Below are 19,739 nucleotides of genomic sequence, written 5' to 3'. Positions count from 1 at the left end.
ATTCAAATAGTTGGAAGTTGCTTAGTATGTCGAGATTTGGTTATAAGCAACGGAAAACTCGAAAAGCTTATTCAACTTGCTCAAAGCCTATTTGCAATGAACACTCAATAAACAAATCATTTTGCGAAACTTGCAATCAACAAAAAACCTAAATATGTTATAATACTTACTAAATATGTAAAAAATAACATTTTTGTTCTCTTAATATTTGTATCTATTTTATTGATGTCCAGTAAAAATATTTATCAATGGTAATTTAACTTTTTTTTGTATCANTTATATATTGACGTATATATGGGCCTACATTATATGATAGGTGTAGTAATTTCTAGATAGTTCTAATACTATAATAAAACAACTATAAACAATATATCAGCCACAAAACAATAAGTAAAATATTTACGCTAATACGACACTAAGTTTTTCTTGATGAGCAAAAAAGAAAAAAAATTAAAGGTCATGGAGGGCCTTGAGGTTAGGTACAAGCAGGTTAACGAAGTAAAAATTTCGGTGGTCCCTTTTTTCTCAATCAGATTGCATAAGTACAAAATGTCCATGAATATAAATAATATGAATACAAGTGATTACTATGGTTCAGGTTCGGTAAACTAATGTGAGCATAGTTCATACCTGTGACTTTTAAATTAGGAAAAAGAGTTACTCAACTGAAATTATTGCTTAAATGCGCGAAGATACAGTTAGTAAAAGTCTATTGTAGCTCTCGACTATTAACGTGAAAAGCCTACTTATGAGCGACGTGTACACAAAATCATTTGCAGATAGAATGTGTTATTGTTTCGAAAATTATATCTATCATTCATATCATATCAGAATTATCAATTCGAAAAAAGTGTGTTTTTAAAGTGCATTCGACAGTAATCGTTTTTACCGATCAAATACACAAAACAATGCTTAAGAGCGTAATATGATAAAAACGCAAACTATGATAGTGTATACTTCTAATTCATCTTACTATGGTTGCAATAACACTGAACCAGTTTACAACGATTCACAAGAGATGGTTGCTAGAGTGTGATTGTAGGAGATGACAGTGTGGCCTTGGCGCCAATATGGAACACAACGCCATCTCTGGAGCGTTGTTTGCGTATCGTTTTTACTAGAAAGTCCTCTTAACCGAAACAAACAGAGCGTCGGATAATTTTGATATATTAAAATATGATATGCTGTAAATGGGTCTAGTATTTAGGATCACTAGAAATAAATTATTAAACTAATATGTTAAAGATATTATCTTAATAAATTGTATTATTTTTCAAACGAACTATTCTTTGGTATCTTATTGAATGTTATTAATTTAACATATATAAACAATTAAAAATATTTTCTCATCTATCCTTTATATAAACAATGCGAGTTTCAAAAAAAAAAAAAAATAGTTAACTTTGTTAAATAAAATGAAAGTACATAGTGTTTTATATCAAAATAGATATATATTTGTTTCACTCAAGTAAAAAATTTGACCTATAATTAGTTTAAATTTCAAATAATTAATTAATTTATATTAAGTTGATGTTTCAACAGATTATATTGATATATTAAAATTGGATGTGTTGTAAATGGATCTAGTATTTAGGATCACTAGAAATAAATTATTAAACTAATATATTAAAGATATTATTTTAATAAATTGTATTATTTTACAAACGAACTATTCATTCGCATTTTATTGAATGTTATTAATTTATAACTTACAATGTGCTGAGTGAGTGAAAGGAAATCCATCACCTAAACATAGTAAATTAGATAATCTATAAATCTTTTTCATATTATTCAAATTTAATAATGAATTATATTATAAACTGAAATAATAAATTATAATAATAATATATTTTATATTTTATCATTAAATCATGTAAATTAATTGTTTTTGTTAATTTCTTTTATTTTATAAAGATTTATTAAAATATGATATGTTGTAAATGGGTCTAGTATTTAGGATCACTAGAAATAAATTATTAAACTAATATGTTAAAGATATTATTTTAATAAATTGTATTATTTTACAAACGAACTATTCATTCGCATTTTATTGAATGTTATTAATTTATAACTTACAATGTGCTGAGTGAGTGAAAGGAAATCCATCACCTAAACATAGTAAATTAGATAATCTATAAATCTTTTTCATATTATTCAAATTTAATAATGAATTATATTATAAACTGAAATAATAAATTATAATAATAATATATTTTATATTTTATCATTAAATCATGTAAATTAATTGTTTTTGTTAATTTCTTTTATTTTAAATAAACATTAAAAAGTGTTATATTTAATGTATAAACAATTAAAAATATTTTCTCATCTATTCTTTATATAAACAATGCGAGTTTCAAAAAAAAAAAAAATAGTTAACTTTGTTAAATAAAATGAAAGTACATAGTGTTTTATATCAAAATAGATATATATTTGTTTCACTCAAGTAAAAAATTTGACCTATAATTAGTTTTAAATTTCAAATAATTAATTAATTTATATTACGTTGATGTTTCAACAAATTATATTGATTTATTAAAATATGATATGTTGTAAATGGGTCTAGTAATTAGGATCACTAGAAATAAATTATTAAACTAATATGTTAAAGATATTATCTTAATAAATTGTATTATTTTAAAACGAACTATTCTTTCGTATCTTATTGAATGTTATTAATTTATAGCTTACAATTTGCTGAGTGAGTGAAAGGAAATCCATCACCTAAACATAGTAAATTAGATAATCTATTTAATCTTTTTTATATTATTCAAATTTAATAATGAATTATATTATAAACTGAAATAATAAATAATAATAATAATATATTTTATATTTAAATCATTAAATCATGTAAATTAATTGTTTTTGTTAATTTACTCATTTATACAGTCCACTCCCAAATTCTTTCTCCTGCATGATATAAATACTCCAGAAACGAACAGTAACTAACCCGCATATTATAACCGGGCGTTCCGTTCAAACAATTTTAAATATTTTATTGTTCTATTTTTATAATTAACGTTAACCTTTTTTTTTGAAAAAAAAAAAAAAATTAAAAAAAAGTTATTCTATTATTTAGGGTTATAGAGGATGTTCAGGAAGTAACGAAAAAGTTCGATTGTTATTAAAATTGAGAACAATAGAATGATATGACCTTATTGACTGAACACCTTACACAATAAACATTACTCTGTATAAGTCACTCTTCAGAACTTAAAAATATTTAATAATAATGACATCTTTTTTTTTTTTAATCGGATTATTTCTCTTTATACAGGAACAACACAATACTTAAAACTTTTTCAACTTAATTTTTGAAAATGTTACAAAAATATTGACTTTACACCTAAAAACAGTAGATCTATTTAATAGTATTCAAATTTAATAATGAATTATATTATTAATTGGTACTAAAAAATTATAATTATAATACTGATTTGTACGAGTTAGCTAGACTGTAGGACAGCTAGTTGTGCACCGCACTAGTATGCCATTTTACCTTAATTCTGTTTAAATCGTTAATTATTGATGCGGAGTGAGTCACCTAGGAGATGACTGCTAACTATACATCCAATAAGTAAACGAGAGTAGACAATAATTAAATAACAAATAATCACATATATTAGAAATTCTTCAGAGAGTATCTTTAATTTAAGAGGTAACGGGGGGGCCTTAAATACTAATGTCTGGCGAAGTGGCATAAAACAAAAGAGTTAAACTCAATTAAAACAAACAATAAATAACTTTAAAAATAATATAAACTCAGCTGAATAGATGACGTTGTTGATAATGATGAGTGGACTGTATGATATCTTCTGGTAATGGTGTCGAACATCTGAGTATGACGAGTCAGAGTGTAAATCTAGGTACATAATGGCAGATGAGAATAGACTACGGCAATGAAGATATTTAGTTATGGTCAGGGCCCAATCACTAGTGGCATGCAAGAGCATGTTAACTTTGAGCACAAGGGTACAATAAACAAGTGTGGGTTATATCTTACAACACACAATTATTTAAATGGCGGTAGACTTTTATTAAACAAAATTATAACACTAAAATAGACGTATAAACACTAAAAGAAAATATATGTATATACAGTAAGGAAAAATAAAATAATCGAAGTAAACATAATACACGATGACAACAGCGGCGGGGTGTAGCGGTCGTGTAGCGTATCGCGGACTAGACAGTCTGAACTGAACTAACTGAACTGACTGATTCTTCCGATATATATATAGCTCCGATAAGGCTCTCGCTAATTCTAGAATATTCTATANATCAATAAGTTATATCATTATAAATTTAAAAATGTAAAAAATAAAATCGAGAATTTTCACACAATAATAGCATTTGGTAGCTATTTTCACCGTGAAGACAAAATAAATTTTTTTTTTTTGCATAATAAAGTACATTACATTAGCTTTAATTTAAGATATATATAAAAGTGTCAGACTTTCCGGAACACTTTCAAAATTTAAGTTGAAAAAGTAAATTTTTTGTGAAAAAGTGGTCATTTTAAATCCCTCCCTGTGGGCAGTTAAAGGGTCAAATATAAAAAAAAAATTATACCAAATGAAAGGTAATGATATCATGCATCTATATAAAAAAAATTATATCGATATGTTCATTTTTAAAAAAGTTATGGCAGTTTTTAGTAAAAAAAATTGAAAAAATGTTGAAAATTAGCGATTTTTAAATTTGTAATTTTTTGAAGGTTTCCCCCATTTACGGGGAACGAAAGTTTTTTTTTTCAATTTTTGAGGGTAATGTATTCGACTAGATACGATTTGTGATCTTTTGACGTATCATTGAAAGAAATCGGTTCGGTGAGAGCTGAGGAAAAGTGGTAACAGACATAAAAAAAAAAAAAACACATCTTAGTATTCTAATGTCTTCCCTCAACTTTGCGAGCTCCGTCATATGAGTTACAAAAATTATAATTAGTTGGGAATGGTAATCAGAATATGAACAACGCTGTTTATTTACAGGTCTATTGGATTTTCAATGTACGATTCAATATAGTGGGTATGTTTTATGTTTCACATCACTAAAATTATTAAAATTAAAATTACATGAAATTATTAAATGTATATTCAGACATTAGTAATTAATTCGTAATTTTAAACGTGTAATATAAATTTTAAGTTCAATAAATCTTTAATCGTTTAAAAACTATAGCTATAATTTGCATATTTGCGAATTACCCAAAGAGACTTTATAGTTATAATTATAATTACAAAGAGCTACATAGGCGTATTTATCAGGGTAGCATTGGCGTAATGTTAATATATTTTAGTTCTGTAAGTAATAAATAGGTATCAATAATTTGTATCATTTGTATAAATTACCAGGATTTTCATTGATTAGAATTCGACATATTGGGCACTCTATAAAATCTACATAAAAAATAAAAGTAAAATATCATAATACTAACATTAAAATATTTTAAATATTTTAGTAAAACGTATTGTACGTAATATGTTGTAGTTTTGTTTATTATTATTATTATTTAATATATTTAATATTAAATGATTCTATTTTAAATTTGTTTAAAATCTCATTATCAGCACAATGGTGGATGCTAAACAATGAAAGTTCTAATATTCAACGATGACTACAATATTAATATTTTAAATAAATTCTTTAAAATGAACTATACTTTAAAAATATATGAGAGGGAGTATAGGTGTAGCGTCAATCGTAGATAAGATGAGATAAAATAGACATAGATGGTTTGAATGTGTTAAAACTTTCATGGATTGTCTTGTTGCTTGATGTGCTTGAGGATATATCCATGTTTACAGTTTACTGTATCCTCAAGCAAATCAAATAGATAGTTTGGTCATGTTATGAGAAGAGAGAAATCGGAAGCTGTAAGAACAACTATAGAAATGATTGTTGAAGGACGAAGAGGTAGAGGTAGAGGAAGATTAAAAAAAATATGGAGGGATGTAATTGTATGCGATGTACAATTTTTTAAGTTAAAATAATAATAATATTTATTACATTGACAATTCAATACACATTCACAAAATTCAATATTTATACATATCTAATAGACCTTGATGATTAACCTAGATAATGTATTGTATCGTATAATTAAATTTATTAATATTTTGCTTACCGTTTGAAGTACTAGCACCATCTAAATGAATCATATTTTAGTTTTATTTTATTTTGCTCAAAGTATTCAAATTTAAGAAAACATGAATTTATTAATTATAAATCAATACATTCAATAAATAAAAAACCCAGCACAGGGGGGTCGCGGCACAGTTGTGACGTGGTATAGTTGGATCAAGTATAATGATAAAAAAAAAAAAAAAAAAAAACACATCATAGTAAAACCAATACCTTCTCAGCTTCGCATCGAAGCTAAAATAACTAGTTTGAATTTTAAAAATATGTTTCAATTGATATATATTTATAAAAAAATACAAAATTCACATTTTAGTACAATTTTAATGGTGAAAAAATAATAGAAAAATTGTTATAAATTTGCATTTATTAGACCAATAGGATGTCATTGTCTTATAATGAAACTTGAAGTTTTATTAAACCCTTAAACATTTTATACATTCTTCAAACCAATATTGAACTGTTCTAATTTTTTACTTTTGTGTAACTCAGTGCAGTCTACATAAAATGTGTATAATTTTTTGAACTCAATATTGTACCGTATAATGAAAAAAGGAATGAACGAAAAATTAAATAGGAATAATATTCTGTATTGTACCGTATAATTAAATTTAGTAATATTTTGCTTACCATTTGAAGTACTATCACCACCACCTACAACTAAATGAAGCATATTTTAGTTTTATTTTATTTTGCTCAAAGTATTTAAATTTAAGGAAACATGAATTTATTAATTGTATATCAATAATTTCAATAAATAAAAAATAACTAGTTTGAATTTTAAAAATATGTTTTAATTGATATATTTTTATGAAAAAATACAAAATTACAAAATTCACAAATAGAATAATAAAATGAAATGACATAGAATGATATAGAATGAGTGTAACTAGCGCATACTAAACCACAACTGACTGTAGGGTACCTACAGTGGGAGTCCTTTGTCCATGGTTGCCCTAAAACCCTTGGTCAGCACACTCCTGTGTTAGACGACAGTCGGACGACCATGTATTCTATACTCTACTCATTTATAAAATAATATTCAGGAATTTTTAACAGTACAAAAGTTGTTTAAAAGACAATATTAATAAATATTTTTCGAGCTGCATTACATTAATATGAGTACTAAAATTTATTTTTCATTTTTTCCATTTTATGGTTACTTTTTATCATGTTATACTTACATTAGACACAATGTTATAAATTCATATGTGTGAGTTTATTTATTTATAGTATCATTAAAGTGTAGTGTATATTAGGATACAACCAATAGAGTAGGTAATTGATTTGACGCTATACTGTTTTAACCCAATCAAACGATAAATTGTACATTCCCGGAATTCTGGTGCCTTTTTATTTTTCTTCGCCTTAATCCCAACTACTTGCGGTGGGCCACCATTTTCCTAAATTTCCACTTGACACGATCTCCCACATCATCTACGCTCACATCACCTGTCCTTATATCGTATTCAATAACATCCCTCAATCTCTTTTTTGATCTTCCTCTATCTCTTCTTTCTTCAACATTTATTTACATTGAATTTACTTTTCAGCTTCATTGGAATTCTTTTATCATATAAGACACCAGACGCATCTCTCCACTTCAACCACCCTTACTTCAACTTGCGTCTTACATTCTCGTCAACACCACCGCTCTTTTGCACAACTGATCCTAAATACATAAAACTTTCCACCACCCCTATCACGTTCTCACCTATTGTCACTGATCTCCTTTTTCCTCCTACCTCATGTTCTTTTTTGTCAACCTCGACGGAATTTCTGGCAATGATAAAATTAATTGTCATAAAGTGTATAAAATTGTTCTTATTTTAGTAAACTCATTGGTGGATAATAACTTTCATAATATAAAACTTAAAAGATCAAATAAAAATATAACTTTTTCTTCAATAATTTCTATTATTAAAATTAATGATGAAATAATTTAAGTAAACCCATTGCTACTCTTTCAACTAATCACTATTTAAAAAAAAACAGCAGCATCCCGGCACAGTGGGTATAATTGAGTTCAGTATATATGATATGTGACAGTGATTAAAATCATTATTATAAAAAAAAACGCCTTGATGCAAATTTGTAGATAGTATTTAATTTTAAAATATGTAGTATCACATTTTAATACATGTAATAATTAATACTTATATTTAATAAAATACATCACCAAATCAGTATTTCCCCGTGGATAAGATGAGTAATAAAATAATACCCTTACACAAGATTTAACCTCCCTCTTACGCATTCCATAAAATGCCCACGTAAAAGATTCTCTCACATTAACCAATCAAATACAGCAAAAATATTTCAAGAATCTCACCAGAGATCGCTAAACCAGTTTTTGCAGGCTATAAAAAGGCCATTTTCCCCCAAATTCGGGTGGTTCCTCTGAATATCCCTCTAGCGAATACTGGGACGCCTTGCAATTCTATCTATACATCTCTACGGCTCTCTGGAATACTCAACCAAGATACAGAAAGCGAATGTGCGTGAGTTTATGTCTTATTCTTAGTTACAATTCTATATGAAATCTACATAATTTTTTACCCTCTTTCGTAATTACTGAAAAATATTATACATCTTATTTTCGGTCGAATACTTTTGGTGACATAAATATTCTAATACATATAAAATATTGGTATTTATTTATTTCTTTTATTTACATTTATATTCCTATATATATATAAGCATATTCTAAGGTAATTAATTTGACTGAATTGTACTTATTACTTATTGAAGGGCCATAACCTGGCTGGACAGGGTAATAGTACAATAATATCATAATTAGAATTTTAGTTAATCATAAGATTTATTCAAAGTGTCTCTCCACTTATCGACCAGCTAGTCTGATCTATGCCACAGTGCCGGCAATCGGAGTGTAGGACACTTATATAATTTACAACGCATAAATTATTAATATTATTTTGTAGTATACATTAGATATTCTAAGGTAATTAATTTGATTGAATTGTATTTACTACTTATTGAAGGGCCACAACCTGGCTGGACAGGGTAATAGTACAATAATATCATAATTAGAATTTTAGTTAACCATAAGATTTCTTCATAGTGTCTCTCCACTTATCGACTAGCTAGTCTGATCTCTGCCACGGTGCGGGCAATCGGAGTGTAGGACACTAACATAACTTATCGTGCATAAATCTATAGTACAGTCGCATCTAACCTAGGTCGTCCTACAGGTGATTGAAAAGAAGTAGGCCACATATCATAAGGTTCTTTGCATAAAGACAAAGATATTATTTGAGATCTCGCGTTGGTACATCCAGCTACGAAATACAAATAAATCAGAGTCGAAATATTATACTAAAAACTAATATTTTACTAATATATATTTATAACTAACATCATACTAAACAACTAAAAGTGTCTCTCCACTTATCGACCAGCTAGTCTGATCTATGCCACAGTGCCGGTGATCGGAGTGTAGGACACTAGTATAATCTATTGTGCAAAGAACTGAAATTGAGCTCGCATCTACCCTAGATCACCATTTGGACGACTGAAAAGACGTAGGCCACTTGGAAATAGTTTTGTTGCACAGGACAGTTATGTTGCTTAGAAGTTATTCATTTGCTTTATAAATTATTAAATAATAAATATATTAACGTAAAACATCATATACAAGGTTAAGAACTATACTACATAAATATACAAAAGGTTTTTGCAAAAAGACAGAGTTATAACAAACTTAGATTTCACCTTGGGTAGATTTAATATAGAATTGTACTAGAAAAGTAGTTACACGCGAGTTAATAATAATATAAACCGTATAAATATAATTGCGTACATTAATGCGTGAACGTATACATCGATAATTGTTACATCAACAACATCGTTCATCTCAAGAGAATATCAGGATAATCAGAGGTAAGTGGAACATTTGTTTACATAATAAGTCTATAATAGATCCTTTACTGAAGAATTTTTTAGTAATAAACAATTAGAATAGGATAAGTCGTTAAGAATAAACTGAAATATTTTTATAAAAGGCACGATATTTGTGAATCGTCGGAAATTTGTATGCGCGTTTCTGTGCAGGAGCTAGGTAGTGACCCTTCTTTGTAATTCCATCTTATTCATACATTAGACGTTTTTACACAAGCATACATACCCCGAGATCCCTTTCTATTTCATTTTATTGTAGTCACTACCGGGTATCTATAGACAATTTTGCTTTCTATTGGTACCCATCCTTTTTACACTACGCCTGCTACGATTATTATTTCCTTATTGGCCACCTGTGTTACATTTCAATACATTCCTTCCCTTTCACACCCCGAGCCCCAAACACATTTAACAACATTCCTTCGCCACCTTATTATAGCCATTTTATTTATTACAAGACTACATACCTACACTCACTCGTCTCTCATGTTTTTCTTCTTGTTTATTACAAATATTAATTGATTTTTATAAAAGCTACATAATCTCCTATTTCCTTATTTATATTCTAATTACAAGTTATATACATTACTAGTGCAAAGTATGAAATCTATGGAGGATTTCTCTTCTATAAAGTTATTTGACAAAAGTATCTTTTAATACTCATGAATGGACTGTAATCCTAAATATTATAAACAGAGTATGAAGCTCTACCATGTGTAAACTATATCAAATGTCGTTATAACTTAACTGCATGAGTAACCTACGCTGATTTAACAAGTAATACTATATGCGTTACGTTGTGTAGCTTAATCTGTGAATATTGCGCAAATAGCCCTTAACATGTCGTGGTATCCGCAGAGTACCATCGACACATAACACTAGAGTACCACCTTGCACGAGTACCCTAGATGTAAATCGACCACCGCAGTGCGTCAACAACGATGACTATAAAACGGAAATAATTAAAATATAGTTAAGGCACCATCCTCTAATAATTGTAATATTATATTATTACATATAATATTAACATATAATATGATGTTATCATTTGTACATGTATGTCACATATCATGATTATACAAGATTACCAAAACAGGGTTCTCTTATTTAAGATACAAAATAACCCTTTAATTATACAATAAAATCTCCCTCTTGTAGAAATTATTAAGTAACGCCTACACGCAGGGACCCTCTTTTAATTAACCAATTACAATACAAAGCCTCAGCATCTAGGATCACGGTAGAGATCGCTGGGCTACCCCCTTCACACTATATAAAGCCATTTTTCCCCATCTAAACGAGTTCTTTTGACGATTTTAAAATACACAAAATCTACGACGCTCTACTCAAGATTTCACTCTCCGGAACTTAGTCGATTTTTTAATTAATTTGGACTTAGAATACTTTTCTTTAAAACTAAATGACACTTAGAAATTTTAAAGTGAATTTTGTTTTGGTGAATCTTTTAATTTAATTTAATTTGTTCAATCATTAATAATATTTTATTTTTCTTGTTATGAAAATAAACATCAAATAATATTTTAAACATTACATCTTTTTAAAATTATTTTATTACACAGGACGTAAGGTAAGTACAATTTAACCTATGCTTCCCAACTTCCAACAATCTATAGCGTGATAAACCATTAATAATTAATGAGAGAAACAATTAATGAGAAAATTAATTTAGATAAAATTGAAGACAATTAAATCTACATTAAAATTACAAAAACTTATAATAAATAATTAATTACATTAAAATATTTAGCAACCCTAAATTTCCCTTTTATTCACTCTCTCTCTATTTTTTTCTCTTTTTCTTTTCTTTCTTTTTATTTTTGGTTTATTACATTATTTCTTTTCGATTACGTGAATTATGCCTAACGTAGCTGTGCGCAGGTGAACTCATGCAGTTAGTTTATTTAGAATTGCTCTAAATGTTAATATCAATAATATTGTGAATATATTTTGTAATATTATAAAACTTATAACAAAAAAAAACAACAAATAAATAAATATGAAATATAGGAAAGAATATCTGATGTTCTTGAACACTGACCGTCGTTGATACTACAAGCATCCCTTCTGTGACACTAGGCAGTTGGTCAACCGGTCCGGACTACCTGCCTCTCTGTTCGCCGACAGTATCAAATAAAATTTTAGCTTCGATGCGAAGCTGAGAAGGTATTGATTTTACTAAGATGTGTTTATTTTATTTTTTTTGTGTCTGTTACCACTTTTTCTCAGCTCTCACCGAACCAATTTCTTTCAATGATACGTCAAAAGATCACAAATTGTATCTAGTCGAAGAAATTACCCTCAAAAATTGAAAAAAATGCCCTCGTTCCCCGTAAATGGGGGAAACCTCCAAAAAAATTACAAATTTAAAAATCGCTAATTTTCGAAATTTTTTCAATTTTTTTTACTTAAAAGTGCCATAACTTTTTCAAAAATGAACATATCAATATAATTCTTTTTTATATAGATGTGTAATATTATTACCTTTTGTTTGGTATATTTTTTTTATAAATTTAACCCTTAACCTGCCCACGAGGGGGGATTTAAAATGACAACTTTTTCAACTTAACTTTTGAAAATGTTCTGAAAGGTCTGACAATTTTATATATATCTTAAATTAAAGTTAATGTAATGTACTTTATTATGCAAAAAAAAAATTTCGGACTTTATTTTATCTTCATGGTGAAAACAGACATCAAAGTTTATAAAAAAAATACGATTTTTGTAAAAAAATTCATTTTTATATTTTTAACTTTATAATGCTATAACTTTTTGAAAGATGTATGGATCAATATAATTTTTTTTTTATAGATGCATGATGTCTTTACCTATCATTTGGTNTGCCTAAAAAAATATTGATAGCGCTTGTTCAAGGAGGGGCCAATCTCTCTTAAATACACCCCTGTTATACACAAAAATTATTAATAATCTAATTAGAATAATTGTGTTTATATTATAGAATAATTTTAAAAAAATTTAACAGGTTATTATAAGTGGCACACTGTAAATTTAAATTAAAATTAATATTAAAATAAAATTAATATTAAAAATAAAAATAAAAATTTAATTTTGATAAATATATTGGTAACTGCGATTTAACGATGAACATCATAGTTATCATAGATGAACCCCAATTCAAAAGATAAACTCATAGTCTCATACATTATATATGAGAAAAAAGAGAATTATTAACTCTGTACTTAGTACTGTTCTTATAATGAAAGTACAAACTTAAATAATTATAAAGTCATGAAAATTTATGTATAACATATAACATTCCTTGATAAAAATAGGGCAAATGCAAAATAGTGTCATAATAATAATACATAATACACCGTATAATTAAAGTTCATAATACGTATCAGCAGAAATGAATCACTGCGCATAATACAACCATGCGCGTGGACTTAAAAAAAAAAAAAGCTCGTAAAACGGTGAAAAATGAACGGATTGAATTGATTTTTTTATCACATCTCAGGAATGTCATTGGACGGGTCTGATAAAAATTTCAAACCTCAAGTAGTAAAACGCTGGCGTCAGCGAGCGTTTTTCTCGAAAACGGTCGAAATTTTAAAACGCTCGCGGGCGAGTGGCAAAAATTTTCCGACCTTCGCCAATAATTTTCCCGGAGTCTGGTGATCGAGTACTTTCGTTGAAAAAAAAAATTTTGAAAATCCGAGCACGCTAAGTAATTTTCCCAGAAAAGCGTTTTTTTCCTTGTTCTATTATATAATAAGATATAATAGGACGCGTACATGTGTATTATTAGCAAACNTTTTTTCCTTGTTCTGTTATATAATAAGATAACTTTTTGAAAGATGTATGGATCAATATAAATTTTTTTTTAATAAATGCATGATGTCTTTACCTATCATTTGGTATATATTTTTTTATATCTGACCCTTTACTTGACCACGGGGGGGATTTAAAATGACCACTTTTTCACAAAAAATTTACTTTTTCAACTTAAATTTTGAAAGTGTTCCGGAAAGTCTGACACTTTTATATATATATTAAATTAAAGCTAATGTAATTTACTTAATTATGCGAAAAAAAATTTCGGACTTTATTTTATCTTAACGGTGAAAATGGCTACCGAATGCTATTATTGTGTGAAAATTCTCGATTTTATTTTTTACATTTTTAACTTTATAATGCTATGACATATTGAAAAGTGTATGGATCAACATTATTTTTTTATGAGAAATAATATTTTTTAATAATCCCTTTTTCATTCTACATACTTTATCTTAATTAGGATATTAATAATGAACTAGCAGATAATGTAGCTTTTGGAATAGTCCACCAATTTTTTAAAATTAAACAGTATCTAAAGATTTGCATCGAAGCGTTTTTTTTTGATAGTGATTTTAATCACTATCAGATATCATTATTCTTGATCCATCTATACCACGTCACCACTGTGCCGCGACCCCCCTGTGCTGGGGTTTTTTTTTTGTGTCTGTCACTACTTTTTCTCAGCTCTCACTGGACCGATTTCTTTCAACAATGCGTCAAAAGATCACAAATCGTATTCAGTTTTTGAAAAATACTGCCTCGTTCCCCGCAAATGGGGGAAATCTCCAACTAAATTACAAATTTAAAAATCGGTAAATTTTGTCATTTTTTTCACTTTTTTTCTTAAAACTTCTATAAATTTTTCAAAAATCAACAAATCAACATAAAATTTTTTTATACTAAAACCTTAGACATATCCCTTTCATTTGATATCATTTTTTTGAAAATCTAACACTTAATCTGCTCATGGAAGGGGATTTAAAATAGCAACCTTTTTACAAAAACTAACTTTTTCAACTTAATTTTTGAAAATGTTTCGGAAATACTACGGCCTTTAAACATATATCAAATCAGAGGTTATGTCATATACTATAAAATGAAAAAAAAAATTTGTCTCGGCGACCTATCTTTTATGTGCAAATGGCTACCGTATTCAAAATATGCTGTTTTTCTATTAAAATTCTAGATTTTGTATTATAAAATATCTTAAAAAGGGAATACATTGACTTTTATGAGTAATATATAATTGAATTGACATAGAATAAAGTTCATAGGACATAAGAAATAAAACTTATTAAAATTTTTTTACTTTTTTAAAGTTAAAAAGTAATTTTTAAATTTGAGCTTAAATAGCCAATTTTATCATGTGACTTAAGCGACTAAAAGTTGCCGAATCGGTAACACTTGTGTCATATAGGCCAAGGGTACGAGGTTCAAATCCGTCTGTGGCCAATAAAATTTTGCATTTTTTTTTAGTTAGAATAAAATTTTCAGATCATTTGATATTAGTCTTATTTAGATTCAATAACTTCAATAAATATAAAGAGAGACTATCACTATAGTCTCCCCTCGTGAGAAAAAATTTATATTCATGTTAATATTATTTTACTATGTAGTTTTTTTTGTCGCTACGATTTATTTTGCCAACACTCCGTAGACCTACTTTTTTCAACGATACATCAAATGATTTCAATTCGTATTTAGTTTAAGTTATTACTCTTAAAAATCGAAAAAATATTCCTTATTCAAATAAAAAGTTATTTTAACCAGCTCTATCCATACAAACAATTAAAATCATTAATTTCTAATATTCTTAAAGTATTTACTGTCGAATTAGATTTGATATAATAAAACTATTCAACTACAAAAGTATACAGGGTGTTCAGTAAGTCAGGAAACGGGTTTCTATTGTTCTCATTGTTACAAACAATGAGAACAATAGAAACCCGTTTCCTGACTTATTGAACACTCTGTATAATTTTACAATGTAATTTATTAATTTTTTAACTCTTTTTATGTGTACTACTACCAGTCTATAATATTCCAAAATTTTTGTAATATGTTGCTATATAAATCATAAATTAAAAAAAAAAAAAATGATTTTTAGTTTCACCTGAATTTAACCATGTATTTTTACAATTATAATCAAATTTTATAATGCGCTCAATTGAGTAAATCTTTTTAACAACTTTGTTTTGATTGGTTCATTTAGTTAAAGTAAATCATTAAAATTAATTAAGTTCTCAATATTTCAATTATAGAATCTTTTCAACAAACAACAAAAGTTCCTAGGAAATTATTACTATTANTAATTGCAGAATCTTTTTAAACACCAAAACTTATTAGGAAATGATAACTATTATTTCTATTTCAGTTATCTATTACGAGAAAAATGCAAAAAAATCGAATTTTTCTAATAAATGTACTGTAAATAGTAATTAAAAAAAATCCTGATTGCATATTAATCTTAACAATTTCATTTTTTTCTATTTAATAATGTCAATTTCAAACTTGCAAGTTGAACATAAGTTATGGTAACATATTCATTTTTTTTTTATTAAAACTTTCACTTTAAAGGACAAAAATAAGTAGCTTCAAAATGATTACTATTAACATATTAAAAATCAAAATCAATAATAATTTGAAAACAATTAATTTTAAAAATTATATAATATCACACTGCACCGCCTGGCTGGTGCTCACCCGTGTCTCTCACGATATCAGCCGTCCTGCTATTTATATGACAATCGGTTGTCATTGGTTGTCTCCCCGCCCTTGATACTGAAATAAGGCCGCCGCCGAATATGGATTACTGATATTGCGTTCTGTTCCGTTTACGACGTACACCTTATTGGTTGGCGATTTAAGTTTCCTTCTCTTCTGGTATTATTTTGCAGTTATTATTCACGTAATTACGGTTGCTCGGAATAAAAACATATTTAACACAAATACATATATATATAGTATACTTATACTTATCTGTATAAGGGTAATTCTAATTAAGTGGCGGAGTGTAACAAGTGTATTTAGTTTTTTTTTCGTCCTATTGGACCACGCTATAAATTTAAATAAGTGCCGTGGTTGTCGTTTCCGTCCTATCAGGATTACGTTATAACTAACTGTACTAAGTGCAGTTAGTTTGTTTTCGTCCTACGGGATTACGTTTCAAATACTCTATGGGTTGTATCTTAATATACACTACACTTTAATGATACTATAAATAAAAAACCCAGCACAGGAGGGTTGCGGCACAATGGTGACGTGGCATAGTTGGATCAAGTATAATGATATCTGACAGTGATTAAAATCACTATCAAAAATAAACGCTTTGATGCAAATCTTTAGATAGTGTTTAATTTAAAAAAAATTGGTGTTTTATTCCAAAAGCTACTTGATCTGCTGGTTCCTTATTAATATCTCGATAAAGATAAAGTATATCAAATGAAAAAAGGTTTATTAAAAAATATTATTTCCCATAAAAAAATTGTGTGGATCCATAAACTTTTCAATAAGTTATAGTATTATAAAGTTAAATATTATATATATAATAAAATCGAGAATTTTCACACGAAAATAGCATTCGGTAGCCATTTTCGCCGTGAAGACAAGTCCAGAAGTCAAATTTTTTTTTTTCAAATTAAAGTATATTACATTAGCTTTAATTTAAGATATATATAAAAGTGTCAGACCTTCCGGAACATTTTCAAAAATTATGTTGAAAAAGTAAATTTTTTGTGAAAAAGTTGTCATATTAAATCCCCCCCTATGGGCAGGTTAAGTGTCAGATTTACAAAAAAATATACCAAATGATAAGTAAAGACATCAAGCATCTATAAAAAAAACTGATATGTTATATTGATAATATTGATATGTACATTTTTGAAAAAGTTACGGCAGTTTTTAGTAGAAAAAATTTCGAAAATTAGCGATTTTAAAATTTTGTAATTTTTTTGGAGGTTTTACAGGGAACGAGGGGAAATTTTTAAATGTTTGAGGGTAATGTTTCGACAAGATACGATTTGTGATCTTTTGACGTATCGTCGAAAGAAATTCGTTCTGTGAGAGCTGAGAAAAAGTGGTAACCGACACAAAAAAAAAAACATCATAGTAAAACTAATACCTTCTCAGCTTCGTATCAAAGATAATAAACTCACACATATACACATATGCATTTATAACATTGTGTCTAATGTAAGTATAACATGATAAAAAATAACCTTAAAATGGAAAAAATGAAAAATAAATTTTAGTATTGATATCAAATGTAATGTTACTCGAAAAATATTTGTTGTAATAAAAAAATAGAAGATACTATATTTTGTTTAAACAACTTTTGTGCGAAACTTTTTTTTGTAAGTTAAAAATTTTTTGAGGAAATTTGAAAAAGCTTATATTTTTGAACTTTTGCAAGGCTGTAAAAAAAAAATTTCAATTCCAATCAATGAGGATTTTTTGTATGTCATTATACATATCTTATTTCAACTTTTAAAAAACAAAAAATTTGGTTGGGAATTTTTTCCGCCATTCGCCAAAATTACTCCTTTGTTGACTAGTCTAGTACACTTAATGTTCAATTCGATATTCATTGTCTTAATTTAAACCCGATATTGTACCGTCATTAATATTTTTAATGAAACTTCATGATTTAAATATTAGCTGAATATGCCAAAATCATCTAAATGATTTTAGTATTTATAGACTTAAAAAAGTTATAAGTTAAAAATAATAATAATAAATTTTAAAGTTTTTAAATAACTATTCCCAATTGTAAACAGAATTATAATTAAAATTTATTGTTATAAATCTTTAATGATATTATTTTTATCTGTTAAATTATTGATTTAAATAAGTATGATATTCAATTTAATGTGTTTTGTTTATTCAAAATAATGTGATTTTTTAAAGTTTGATTCAATTTACTATAGTTAAAGTGATTTTTTTACATTAATGGCTATTTTATTTTATTTTAAAATGTTTTTAACTATATACGATTTGTAATTTTTTGTCCTATTATTTCTTAGTCAAATAAATGCTGAACATTTTTAAGGAGAGACAATAATAAATAATAGTAAAATCATTATTTTTCATATATTTTTACATTAGAAGTAAACTATTGTAAAACACATATTTTAATTAAATAGACGATACTATTTATTTAATGCTTCTTAAGTAAAAACAGTATTTTGATTCTTCCAAGTATTTCAAAAATACTCCTACTCATTTTTAAAAAAGTAACCGTAAAATGAAAAACGGTAGCACAGTGGGGTCGCGGCATAGTGGAGACATTGCATAGTAGGGTCCAGTATAGATTTAATCTGACAGTGATNTCATAAAATTTATGATAATTGAACCAAAGCTAAAAAAAATTATATTGAATTTTGTAATAAAATTGAATAGTTAGCAAAAATAAGATACACATACATGTTTATAATTTACACAATTTTTTAAATTAAGGAATCTTTGACAGTTATACTAAGCTATAAATAAATTTCTATTAATTCCCGTTTTTAATACTTTTAAATAAGAATTCATTTATTAACTTTTAAATAGTATTTTTAAAATACTTTTTAAAAAAGTTTCATGAAGAACACATATTTATTCTTCTTTTGAGTATTCCTAAAATAGACTTAAATAATATTAAAAATAGAAGATTACAATTTTTAAAACCCAGCACAGGGGGGTCGCGGCACAGTTGTGACGTGGTATAGTTGGATCAAGTATAATGATATCTGACAGTGATTAAAATCACTATCAAAAATAAACGCTTCGATGCAAATCTTTAGATAGTGTTTAATTTAAAAAAAATTGGTGTTTTATTCCAAAAGCTACTTGATCTGCTGGTTCCTTATTAATATCTCGAT

At 27.2% G+C, this 19,739-nt stretch overlaps 1 protein-coding gene across 1 annotated transcript in view; it reads right to left on the bottom strand.

Moving 5' to 3' along the window:
• Positions 1-19,739, bottom strand: part of LOC126894757 (uncharacterized) — a 239,303-nt gene that overhangs the window by 217,400 nt on the left and 2,164 nt on the right. Inside the window, exons 3-8 of the mRNA XM_050665999.1 lie at positions 6,775-6,804; positions 6,131-6,151; positions 5,355-5,402; positions 2,692-2,724; positions 2,077-2,109; positions 1,714-1,746 (exon numbers count right to left, since the gene is read on the bottom strand). Coding sequence (XP_050521956.1) covers positions 1,714-1,746; positions 2,077-2,109; positions 2,692-2,724; positions 5,355-5,402; positions 6,131-6,151; positions 6,775-6,804 — 198 coding nt within the window. The remainder of the gene's footprint in view (positions 1-1,713; positions 1,747-2,076; positions 2,110-2,691; positions 2,725-5,354; positions 5,403-6,130; positions 6,152-6,774; positions 6,805-19,739) is intronic.

Source organism: Daktulosphaira vitifoliae, unplaced genomic scaffold (genome assembly GCF_025091365.1).
Source record: "Daktulosphaira vitifoliae isolate Bord-2020 unplaced genomic scaffold, ASM2509136v1 Scaffold_1, whole genome shotgun sequence".
NCBI lineage: Eukaryota > Metazoa > Arthropoda > Insecta > Hemiptera > Phylloxeridae > Daktulosphaira > Daktulosphaira vitifoliae.
Note: the sequence above shows the minus strand (reverse complement) of the source record. Positions and strands in the feature narration are given on the sequence as shown.